The following is a 12,253-nucleotide window of genomic DNA, read 5'->3' as shown; positions in this document are numbered from 1 at the left end:
AGAGGAATGATGGAAATGCAATGGAGGAAGATGACGTCAACACCAGAAAGCATACCCAGAATGCTATGGGGGATGAGGGAACCATGGGATAGCTTCCCACAATGCACTACTGCAACAGTCGATGTTAGCCAACGTGTGTGTGACAGCAACGACTCGACTCTGTGGGGAGTACATGGGAAGTGAAAATGGTCAAAAATCGAACTTATAAATTCCAAAATTAGAAAATTGATATAAATAAATTCGAATTTATCTCGTAGTGTAGACACAGCCTAATCCTGAGAGAGAGAAAGAGAACTTGCATTCTAGAGCTAAGAGACGATTGGCTCAACAGCTCAGCTGGAGACAGGCATGTATGACTATTAGAACCAACAGTCATGGTGGCTTGTGAGGCACACAGGCACCTCTCCACTAGGAATCTGACCAAAACTAACCACTCCATACACACAGGCTAATAAACAGTGATAGTGAGCCAGAGTTATTTATGCTCACCTTGGCAAGGGTGAGAGTGGTTACTCACAACATTAATACCTGATATACAAAACCTGAAAACTGCCGGGTTTCCAAACATGCAGTTTAAAAAAAAAAATCTCAAAAGGCAGAAACAGAACAGGTCTTGTTGAAAAGCGAGGACTCAAATGATTTTCCCATGCATTCTGTGGACAGGATATTACAAATGCATATTCTACTATTCATATATGCAATGCAAAATTACCAAAGATGTGCAGAAACAAACATTTCTGTATTAGTACGAATGGAAATTTTATTGCATTTGACATTTAATTGTATGACTTTCTTTGATACAGAAAAGTTGTTAAGCTATTTATCATTTCATCTTATCTGAGTTGCAACACGAACACCTCATACTTTTAAGCCCAATGATATGAAAGTCATATGAAAATATTCTTTTATTTTAGATTTTGTGATGTCACTAGCAGCGATAACATCAGCTAAGGACAATCTAACAGTTACTTGTTAGCTCATGAAGTAAAAATATTAAAAATACCTTTTCTCTCAAAGCTTTCTTCTCTTACAAAACAAACAAGAGCAAGGAATTTTGTCACCTCCTTTAAATAAAGGACAGTTGTATTGTTCAGTTTTATAATTGCTGTTGACTCTTTGTCATAAGGTGTTCCTGCACCATCTTCTTTGAGCCTAAATGGCAAAATTAAAAAAAAAATGTAGTAAGTCACTGGACAAATTTAAATTATTTTTCTATGTAGAATCTCCAATCTATATATCTCAAAACACACTTATGAAAAATTGAGTTTCCCAGTTCGTCTGTGAGATAGGTATTATCCTTACTTTAGTCAATATGAAATTTGAGATGGGGGATGGAGGGCGACAGGGATTAAAAAACCTGTTTGAACTCACATAGTAAGTCTGCGAGAGCTAGTATATCGCACTTCTTTCCTGTCTGTTATAGAACAATTTACCACCAACTTGTTTGCATTTTTATTAATATACAATACTATGACCCAAGTTCAAATATAAACTGTGAAACAATTACTTTGTTCTGGCCTGATAATTCAGAGTTCATTAACTTAATTTGGGCAGTGGCAGTTGACTTGATATTTCAAGTCCATGCATTAAATTCCCCACAATTCACCTACTTGTACAACAGTATACCAAGGGGAGTGACCTCTTCCTGGGTCAAGGTATAATCAGCAAATACCTGCGGATAAACCTTGTAATTTGATACCTGCAGTGTAAATGCTATGGCAGTTTTATTAATCTAAATGAACTATCTGCATCAATATCTTGGGGAAGCAAGTTCAAGATTCTGTATTCTGTGGATATGCATTTCCTTTTACATTGGTCTTTATCATATGACCTCTTGGTCACGTATTTAGAGAAAAGTCAAATCTACATCAGAGCAGCTTCTCTAAAATTTAATGTCTATCACCTGCCTCCTCCTCCCTCCCCTCCCCATTGCTCTGCAAACTAAAATAATCCTAATTGGTTAAAAAATCTTTATACTCAAGTCTTACTTTGTAACGCTAAACTGTACTGTATCTCAGTAAGAGGAAATATAGAAATTTTTAATTTTGCACAAATATATAAAGTGCCATGCCCGCTAATGGTGTACAAAAATAACAAATTAGATCTGTTTATTTCTGATATACATAGCACCAGTGTTTTCCTTAAAATATGTCACAGAAATTGATCCCTAATTATTGCATGCATCTGTAAGGCATGGACTTTTGTAAGATTAGTGGAGCATCTGACTTTGTGCAGTCTGTAATGAAATACCAACTGTAAGAACATTCTACAATTTGTCTCTATTTAAAAAAAAAAAAAAAAATCTAATGTCTACTGTACATCAGACAAAACTATGCCTTGTACATTTAACAGAACTGTAAAACTTGGAGAGCCAGGCAAATGATTCAATTGCTACCTTTAAAATAGAATTATCTTTAGAAAGAGCTTAGCCCACTTCTTATCACTGAAGTCACTCTCGCAGTATCTACAGGCACCAAAGACCATCACACACTCTTGAGTATTTTTATAGTTTAGCCTGCAGAGGGCTGTTATGCGGGATGCCCTATTTCTACCTAACTATAAGCCTGACCTCAATGGGAACAATGGATATTCCACGTCTCAGGATCAAACTGCTACAGGTACCTTAAAAGATTTACTGCAGGGCTGGAGAATCTATGGCCCTAGTCTGTGGCTTGCCTTGATCTGGCTCCTGCCAAAGGTGGTACCATGGCTGGAGTGCTGGCGCCAGCTCTCTGCTGCCAGAGAAAGTGAAGGGCAGAGTCTGAACCCTCATGGGGCTGATCAAGGTAAGCCACAGGCCGGATCCGATACACTGGCTCTGCTTGGTAGTAGGTGAGGAAGCAGCTCTGTGCACTGCAGAGAAGGGCTCCCTGCAGGCATCACCCCCGTTGCTTTCATTGGCTGAAAATTTTGCCTCCCTACCACTCACACACACTGAATCCCTCATTTTTGGCCCCTCCTCAGAGCCTCTGGATGGCCCTACAAAATCTACTAGCCCTGGGACCCCAGAAGAATTAATCCAGCCCTGGGGGTAAGTTCTGAGCCTTATTGCCTCCCTTCTCCCCCAGACTGTGGTCGATAAATGGACCCTGGGGCTAGAGAGCGGGGCACCCACAGTGCCCCTTGACCACAGGCCCATGGGCAGTCACATTTCTTTAAGGCTGGCCCTGTTCCCTCCTCTCCCCAAAATGTGATCACCACCCACCTCTCAAGTAACCCTCCTGCCTGTACTGCCTACTACTCTCAATCTGCCAGCTCTGAAGGCAGCACCTTCATCAGCAGTCCAGAAGAATGGGTGGCAAGGAGAGATGATGGATATCATAGGCTGGGGAGACTCCTCCCCTGGCACTGCTGCAGCCGGCAAACCCTCAGTTAAAGGGTTTTGGGGATAAGTTTTTGATTCTGCCCCATACAGGTTCTGGGGTGTCTGAGTAGGGGGTATGTGTTATTGAGGTTCCTGGGTTTATTGGTTATCTCCCTGGAGTCCTGGGCAATTAGAGATGAACCCAAGAAGTCAAACAGCAAATTCTGCCTCCTCAGAGACCGTGTAACCTGCATAGGGCAAAATAAAACCATCTTCTGGGAGAGCCACTCTTCCCTGAGGTAGCTTAGGGTCTGGCGAAGGGAGGCACAGCTGCAGCTGGCTCAGGACCAATGTTCCCTTTAATCTTTTCCATCCACGGGTGGAGTCATTTTTTCTGCCTGCACCGAGACGTGCACATCTGCACCACCTACAGAAATAACATCTAGCTGTGGAGTCTCCGCTGATCAGCTGGGCAGCATTTGAATCTCACCTGACCGACCACACAAGCGCACTGCTAGTGGAGAAACCTGCATGGGGCTCCTCTGGACAGGTGGGGAGGGAACTAGGCCTTTGACCAGCCTAGCTCTCCTGTGGGCAGAAAGAGGGGACTCTGTGCCATCCCCTCTGGATGAGGGGATACCTGAGTCTTGGGGCTCATACTGCAGGGGAAGGCATAGGTCTGGAGCTCTAGATGCAGGTGAGGACAGAGGGTCTGTGGCCACAAGGGAGGGCATGGACAGAAGGGAAAGAGCCAGGTGCGCCACCTCCTGCCCAGGGTGGCAATACCGCAGCTCCCCCAGCCACCTTGTGATGTCCCCAGAGCAGGCCTGCAGACAGTGGGGACAGCAAGGGGGGAAACTGCATAGAGGCTAGGTGTCTCAAAGAGGCCCAGAGCTCCCTGCAGTTTCTGCTGCCCCAGTAGTGATGGGAGCTCTGGGCCCCTCTGAAACACTGCAGGAGGGTCACTCCATGCAGCTTCTGAAGGGAGCAATACCATGCTCTGCGCAACGCTAAGGGTTGACTGCCCTTAGGTCTTGCCCCTTCCACCAACGGCTCCACCCCTTCCAGGGCATGGAGCCTGGCCTCCCAACACCTTGCCCCACAGAGGCTGTAGGCCCCACTGTCCCACACCCATCTTTTGGGTTGGGACCCCTATGGTTCTAACACCATGAAATTTCAGATGTATATATCTGAAACTATGAAACTGATTATTTTTTAAATCCTGTAACTATGAAATTGACCAAAATGAACCAAGAATTTGTATGACCCTAGCTAGTATCATAGCATTTTAAAAATCTCCATGACATTAATTGTATTTGGCATACATGTGGTGATTTCCCAATTACTTCTTCATACTGTACTGTGTTACCTATAAATTTGCAATGTTTCAAAGTCATTTCAAGCTATAGGTCATTCAAATTTTAGTTACTATATAATATACTCTAGCTTAATAAGATGGCTAAAGAAGATTAACAAGCATGGTTTACAACAATCTACTTACCCATAGATGCAAGAAATATCAATAACAACATCTATCATATCACAGCAGAGCTCATAAGTCTGCATATCCACTGGAGTACTGTCTGTTGCAATATAGATTTTACTGACTACATCAAACAGAAATGCTTTCTCAATCCCAGAATTCTATAAACAAAGAAAAATCTTCTTTAAAGGTATCCATCTCTGCAAATAATACCAAGCTTGTATATCTCACCCCTACCACACAGACAGAAAGTACAAGTGAAAATCAATATACAATTATATTCACCATACATTAAAGTAGTTCCACATGTATAATATGGTCATGCTCAGAGGTTCAGTCAGGACCTAATTATGCTGGTCTGTATAAAACACTGGAGGTGAGACCAAATCAACTTAAGAGTTCATAGTTCAATCCTCTTTGAGACTCATGGGGAAACAGAATAGAAAAAAGAATGGCGAATGCAGCTTCTCTCGATGACAGAAAGCACAATACCTAGTCAGCCCCTCCAGAACCCTGGACTTTTCTTCCCCAGTTCTGGAAAATATTTGGGTAGGTTGCTCTTATTTTCCACTGGCCAGTACGTAGGAGGGAAATATTTTAGAACAGGCTTGGGTCTTGTTTTTAGCTTGCTACATTGGCCAGAGTATTGCCACACATACAAATTTGTTCTGACTGGCTATGACAAAAAGCAAAATGGGAGACAGTAAAGATATTGGAGGAACAAGGTGCAGGGGACAGAGAACTGACACACTGAGATAGGACAGCAAGAACCACAGTTACTTCCTCAAAGTGGTGTTCAGAATACAACCACAAAGATTGCAAAGTCATTTGGATTCCCCTCCTCATCTTGGTTGCCCAGAACATCTTAAGAACCAGAGGTCTGATCATGAATTTTTAGGTTCCAAATTATGGAAGTGGTGGTAACAGCCATGATAGTGACAATAATGCTAATGCTAGGTTGGTGACAGCCCTGCTTCCATTTCTCTGACATGCTAATTAAGGCTTGGTCTATCCTGGGGATTTGCCTTGTTTTCAGCACATGGAGCATCATGCAAACTTCTAGTTTAGATTAAACAAACTGCTGTAAGCCACAATTTGTGTCAGTGCAGCTTGCCTGGGTTTCATGCAGAATTATGCTCCTGGGCAAACAAAAGCTCTGTTTACAAAAAAAAAAAAAAAAAAATGCACCAGTAGCTGAAACATAGGGCAAATTTTTATTGGGGATCATGCCAAAACTGCCAAGTGCTCCCCAGAAAAGAAACATCCAGGAGGAGGAGCAATTTTTCAAGACTTGCCAATCAAAGAAATTTCAGCTAGGCAGCACCCATAAGTGGACTTTCTTCTTACTACGGGGTCTGACCTGTTGTTACAACTATTCTGTAAATCCACAAGCAGCCTTGGAAACCTCTGATGAACAGTTTTATAGTTCAGACAAACTGAGTTAAACATTTCATGCAGTACTGGGTTTTTTTCTTGTTTTCCTTCAAGCTATTTAACAAACAAGATTAAAGTAATCTTCCAGACACCTTTCATCCATTTCCAGGAATTAAGGGATTTCAGCCCAGGTGATTGTTTAGTACATAACACTTTGGGCAACTCAATTTTAAAGGAACTAATCCTGGGAATTCCCACCAGTAATATGTAACTTCTTTATTTTAATGGTAAAGAACTTCTTTATTTTAATGGTAAAACCTACTTCATAGATTGTTCTTACTAACACCCTCTAGTAATGGATTATTGATATTTAAAAACTATGTAATCTTGGTATTTTATTATTCTGCAAAGCCTAAGAAAAAATTTTTGGTTGTCATATCTGAACAAAATGACATCAGCATAATTTAAACTGAAAAAAAAGATTCATTTTGACACAAAAATGCCTTATGTACTTCAGCAGATATCAAATTTATTCAAAAATTCAAGTTTTACAAGTTACAAAACACAGGATTTTAATGTCAGTGAGTGTTTGAAACTCAAATGTTACAGTTTCATTGAGCTGTATATGAAAAAGACTAGAAAAGTTCTATAAAGAAGAAAATTACTAATCTGTTATTTGTAAGTATGAGCAATACAGAGAAGAAAAAATCACTGATAAATGCAAAATAGATGTTTAAATTCTTCAGAGTTTTATCATCTAAGATGGCATATTCAATATAGTCAAAATATATGATTTTGAAAAACATGCTTTTTCATATCTCAGTATACCATTAGTGGAGAAAGATGAGGACTGATGAAAGAATTCAAAAGGAAAGATGAAACTGCTCAGATGAAATTAGGGACAGTAGAAAAAATGGGTACACATGTAAATATACAGAGAAAAAAGTCTGAAAATATGAAAAGAAGGATCAATGTCATTATGTATTAGACTTGTTACTGCACCTTACCTGACAATACCCTGAAATCTCCTAAGTAACAATAACTGGAAGAGCACAGAGTACCAGCATTCTGTTAATTTTTGGGAAAGTGTATGAAGAATGACTGAAATATCATTATCTCAGGATTGTCATTTTGTGGGGGGGAAAAAAAAAAACACAATACAAGCAGGCATTGATGGAATTGAGCCCTATGTACTGTTTTGCTTTTGAGTAAGCGAGTCAAGTTTGTTGTACCTTAAAAAAAAAAAGTCTGAAATTTCAGGGACTTGCATCTGTGATTCTAGTTTGGGCTCTCCTCTAAATCAGATTTATTTATTATTTTCAGAGAACTCCAAAACATTTCATGACAAGCAAGGGAATTGTACAACATAAAACCATTTCTAACTATATCCAAAAACATAAACACACATTAAAAGTAATCAGGTTAAACAAATTTGAGAGAGTGATGATAAAGAAGAAGGAAAAAGAAATGGGAGGAAGAGATAATATCCAGCTGCACTGGATTTAAAGGGTGAAACTAGGGTGAAGAGATTTAAACCAAGGTGATTAAAATCACCAGTGCAAATCTACTGTAGAGAAACGATTTAAAAATCAATTTTAGTCTTTTTTTAGCTTTAAAGTTTCCTAAGAAGAATTTACTTTCATTAGCAGGTGTCAGAGCCAAAAAAATGTATCCGCGTGATGTATTTTGAAGTGAAAGATCCACCAAACTAAGTTTTGGTTTGGCAAAATGTACATCTCTTTATGTAGACATTGGGTTTGACAAAATTAATTTTTGTAAAACTGGAGCATATTTACTTTTAAAATTCATAGATATTGGATACAATTTTGAAAAGTGCTTAAGTAGCTTTTAAGGGCCTACATTTCACAGACTTCAACTCACACTTCAGCTCCCAAGTGCCTAGGGGTACATTTACATGCAAAAGAAAAATCTGAGGTTGGCCCAGGCCAGCCATCTCCCATTTGTGACCATCACTGGACTTGGACCACAGGGCTGCTCCACTGCAGTGCAGAATTCTGGGCTTGGGTTGGAGCTGGAGCGCTGGGACCCATCCAAAGCGCAGGCTTCTACAAGTCAGACTCCATCCTGAACCCAGATGTCCACACAGCAGCGAAACACTCTTCAGCCCACTCTGGTGGGTGTATGAGATGCACTGCACACAATTCTATTTCGGAAATTCCATTTAGGTGCTTGATAGTTTTACTCATATTCATCAGAATATAGCACATATTTATGGTATATGTCAATTAGGTTGCAAGAATGAAACAAAACCACTGAACTTGGCATATTAGAAATTCATGTTTATCTTTGCAATTTTACCAAGTGTTTAGCACACTGCTTGAAAATTAAATAAGACACTGCCAGCATGCTCCCATCACATTAAGGATTATGGTATTTAAAACACATGTATTGTTCGTACTTCCTCCCAAGTGTTCAGGGGAGAACAGAAGCAAATACTTGCTCCCACTCCTTGCTCCGCTGTTAGAAACTTCATGTTGACTCCAATAGCACCAGACTCAGGATCTAAGCATGCACAAGTTATTTCGGACACAATCCTTACAATCGTTTATTAGATAGCTAGTATTACAATCTACATCATACTAATTGTTTTCCATACAGAGGAAGATATACTCCTTGCTCCAAATTGCCTAGCAAACACTATGCCTGGCAATAGTTCCATTGTCTTCAATGCAACGGCTCACAGGGATTATATCCAGTAGTGAGTGTTGGCAGTAACTGCCCCTTAGAATGCCCTGGAACTGAGATTTTTCCCATGACTGCTCAGTATAGCTGAGTAATTCACAAGCTATGTCTACACTGGAGAGTTTTGTCAACAAAACTTGCAGAGCGTCCACACTAAAAAACGCATTCTGTCAAAATACTGTCAAAGAGAACTCGGCACTTTTGTCAACAGCTTTCTGCCTTCTCCCCCATGAGGCAGAACGCCTTACTTGACAGAATCAAGAAACTGTAAGAAATTATGTATCTGTTCTCTAATTGCAGCGGGGGAAGTAGGATTAGTTGCTAAATATATGGCATTTAAGGAATATCATAACTCATTCCATAGTCAGGCCTACGACATGTTTTCATCCAGCTGTACTTAAGTTGAAAATGTCAGATTTAAACAAAAAAGTCCAATATGAACAACAAAAGTAAGTTTTGGCTTTATTTTAATTCAAAAGATATTGATGTTCATCTCCCCTGGCACAAACAAATTCTAGGGCAGTGCTCCTCAACCAGTGTGCTGTGGCACACTGGTGTGCCATGAAGCAGCACATAGTACGCCTCAGAACCGTGAGTGCTGTTAGTTGCTCTGCACATGTGCCCCGCTGGGGCGGTGGTAGCGTGATGCTGGTGAGTCGCTAGCATCACATTACAGCAGGGAGAGGACTGGGGGTGCCTGAATTTGGAGGTGGGGAGGGGGATTGGGTGATAGTAGGGAGCTAGGGATGGCTGGCTCTGGGTTAGAGGTAGGGGATTGGATTACATATGATGAGTGCTGAAGCGTGCAGTGAGGTGATAAAAGGTTGCGGAGTACTGTTCTAGGGGACACACTGATTTAAACAACATAAAGCCATTACCTGCCAAAAAAACAAACAAGCATCCCTATGACTGAGGCTCAAAAGGATGGATATGAATATAGCAAAGGCCTACAACGCTGAAGACGATAAGAAGGGCATACTGACTCAAACCAAAGGCCGGTTTAGTCCAATACCCTGTCTTCTGATAGTAGCCAACTGCAGTGCTTCACAGGGAATGGACAGAACAGGTAGTCACCCAGGGAGCCATCCCCTGTCACCCATTCCCAGCCCTCACCAAAACAGAAGCTGCTCCTCCTGGCTAATAGCTCTTTGGTGGTAGATGAAGACCCAGCTAGGGAAGACAAGCCCCAGCTCCACCCCTTCCACCCTCAGGCATCACCCATTCTCTGCCTGAGGCCCCACTCTTTTGGCAACGTTCCATTCCCCACCCCTCGTGGAGCCAAGCCCCACCAAACCACATTCCTGATGCTTCCTGGCTGACTGAAGGACTAAGGGTGCCACAACGCAGGCCCAGCCTTCCTCAGTGGTGGGAAGCATAGGCAGTTTTGGGAAGGCAATGCTTTTCCTTGCCTACACTACCTGCCATCAACAGATAAACCTATGTGCCATGAATTTATCAAGCTCTTTTTTGAACCCAGCTAAAGTCTTGGCCTGCACATTATCCTCTGTCAGGGAGTTCCACAGGTTGACTGTCCATTCTGTAAAGAAATACTTTATTTTGTTGGTTTTAAACCTGATTCCTATTAATTTCATTTGGTAAGCCCTACATCTTGTGTAAAGGACAAGTTCATTACTTCTTCCCATATCTACTTTTTCAATACCTGCCATGATTTTATAAACCTCTATCATATCCCCACCTTACTTGTCTCTTTTTTAAAATGACAAATCCGAGTCTTATTAATCTCACTTCAGATGGCAGCCATTTCATACCTCTAATCATTCTGTTGCCCTTTTCTGAACTTTCTCCGATTCGAATATATTCTTTTTGACACAGGAGCCGTGTCTACACGTGCACGCTACTTCGAAGTAGCGGCACTAACTTCGAAATAGCGCCCGTCACGGCTACACATGTTGGGCGCTATTTCGATGTTAACATCGACGTTAAGCGGCGAGATGTCGAAGCCGCTAACCCCATGAGGGGATGGGAATAGCGCCCTACTTCGACATTCAACGTTGAAGTAGGGACCGTGTAGTCGTTGCGCGTCCCACAACATCGAAATTGAGGGGTCCGCCATGGTGGCCATCAGCTGAGGGGTTGAGAGACGCTCTCTCTCCAGCCCCTGCGGGGCTCTATGGTCACCGTGGGCAGCAGCCCTTAGCCCAGGGCTTCTGGCTGCTGCTGCTGCAGCTGGGGATCCATGCTGCATGCACAGGGTCTGCAACCAGTTGTCGGCTCTGTGGATCTTGTGTTGTTTAGTGCAACTGTGTCTGGGAGGGGCCCTTTAAGGGAGCAGCTTGCTGTTGAGTCCGCCCTGTGACCCTGTCTGCAGCTGTGCCTGGCACCCTTATTTCGATGTGTGCTACTGTGGCGTGTAGACGTTCCCTTGCAGCGCCTAGTTCGATGTGGTGCTGCGCAACGTCGATGTTGAACGTCGACGTTGCCAGCCCTGGAGGACGTGTAGATGTTATTCATCGAAATAGACTATTTCGATGTAGCGTTCACGTGTAGACGTAGCTAGGGTGACCACATCAGCATACATACAGTACTCAAGATAGGGATTTATAATGGGGAAATATGACATTCTCTGTCTTATATATCCCTTTCATAATGATTCTCAACGTTTATTTGCTTTTTGGCTGCTGCTGCACATTTTGAGTGGATGTTTTCAGGAAACTATTCACAATGACTCTAAAATCTCTCTCGAGTAGTGACAGCTAATTTAGACCCCTTGTTTTAGGTCTATAGTTGCGATTAAGTTTTCCAACATGCATTACTTTTAGATATCTGCATTTAATATCATCTGCGATTTTGTGGTCCACTCACCCAGTTCTGTCACACCCTTTTGAAGCTGTTTGCAGTGGACTTGATTATCTTGAGCAATTCTATATCATCTGCAAATTTGCCACCTCACTGATTACCCCTTTCTCAATATCACTGTTGAATAGGATTGGCTCCATTACAGACCTTTGGAGGAACTACTATTGACTTCTCACCATTCTGAAAACTGACCTCTGATTCCTACTTTTGGTTTCCTATCTTTTAGCTAGTTACCAATCAACAAGAGGATCTTTCCTCTTATCTCCTAGTAGCTTACTTTGCTTAAGAACTTTTGATGAAAGGTCTTGTCAATAGCTTTCTGGAAATCAAAGTACACCATATCCACTGGATTCCCCCTATCCACATGCTTGTTGACCCCCTCAATAATTTTAGTAGGTTAGCAAGGCTTGATTTTCCTTTATAAAAACCTCGCTCACCCTTCCCCAATAACTTATGCTCATCTGTGTGTCTGACAAGTCTGTTCATTACTATAGCTCCAATTACTTTGCCCTGTACACATTAACATTTGGTTTGAACCGGGATGGGAATTTTCTGGGTCACTATAGGGGCCG

The 12,253-nt window shown here is 41.8% G+C and overlaps 1 protein-coding gene across 2 annotated transcripts in view; it reads right to left on the bottom strand.

Annotated features, from left to right (window-relative positions):
* Positions 1-12,253, bottom strand: part of RRAGD (Ras related GTP binding D) — a 37,106-nt gene that overhangs the window by 5,834 nt on the left and 19,019 nt on the right. For both annotated transcript variants that reach the window (XM_074990891.1, XM_074990892.1), the window contains exons 5-6: positions 4,806-4,948; positions 1,004-1,152 (exon numbers count right to left, since the gene is read on the bottom strand). In XM_074990891.1, coding sequence (XP_074846992.1) covers positions 1,004-1,152; positions 4,806-4,948 — 292 coding nt within the window. The remainder of the gene's footprint in view (positions 1-1,003; positions 1,153-4,805; positions 4,949-12,253) is intronic.

The sequence above is a fragment of the Carettochelys insculpta genome, chromosome 3 (genome assembly GCF_033958435.1).
Source record: "Carettochelys insculpta isolate YL-2023 chromosome 3, ASM3395843v1, whole genome shotgun sequence".
NCBI classification, from domain to species: domain Eukaryota; kingdom Metazoa; phylum Chordata; order Testudines; family Carettochelyidae; genus Carettochelys; species Carettochelys insculpta.
This window is presented reverse-complemented; position numbering and strand designations above follow the sequence as displayed.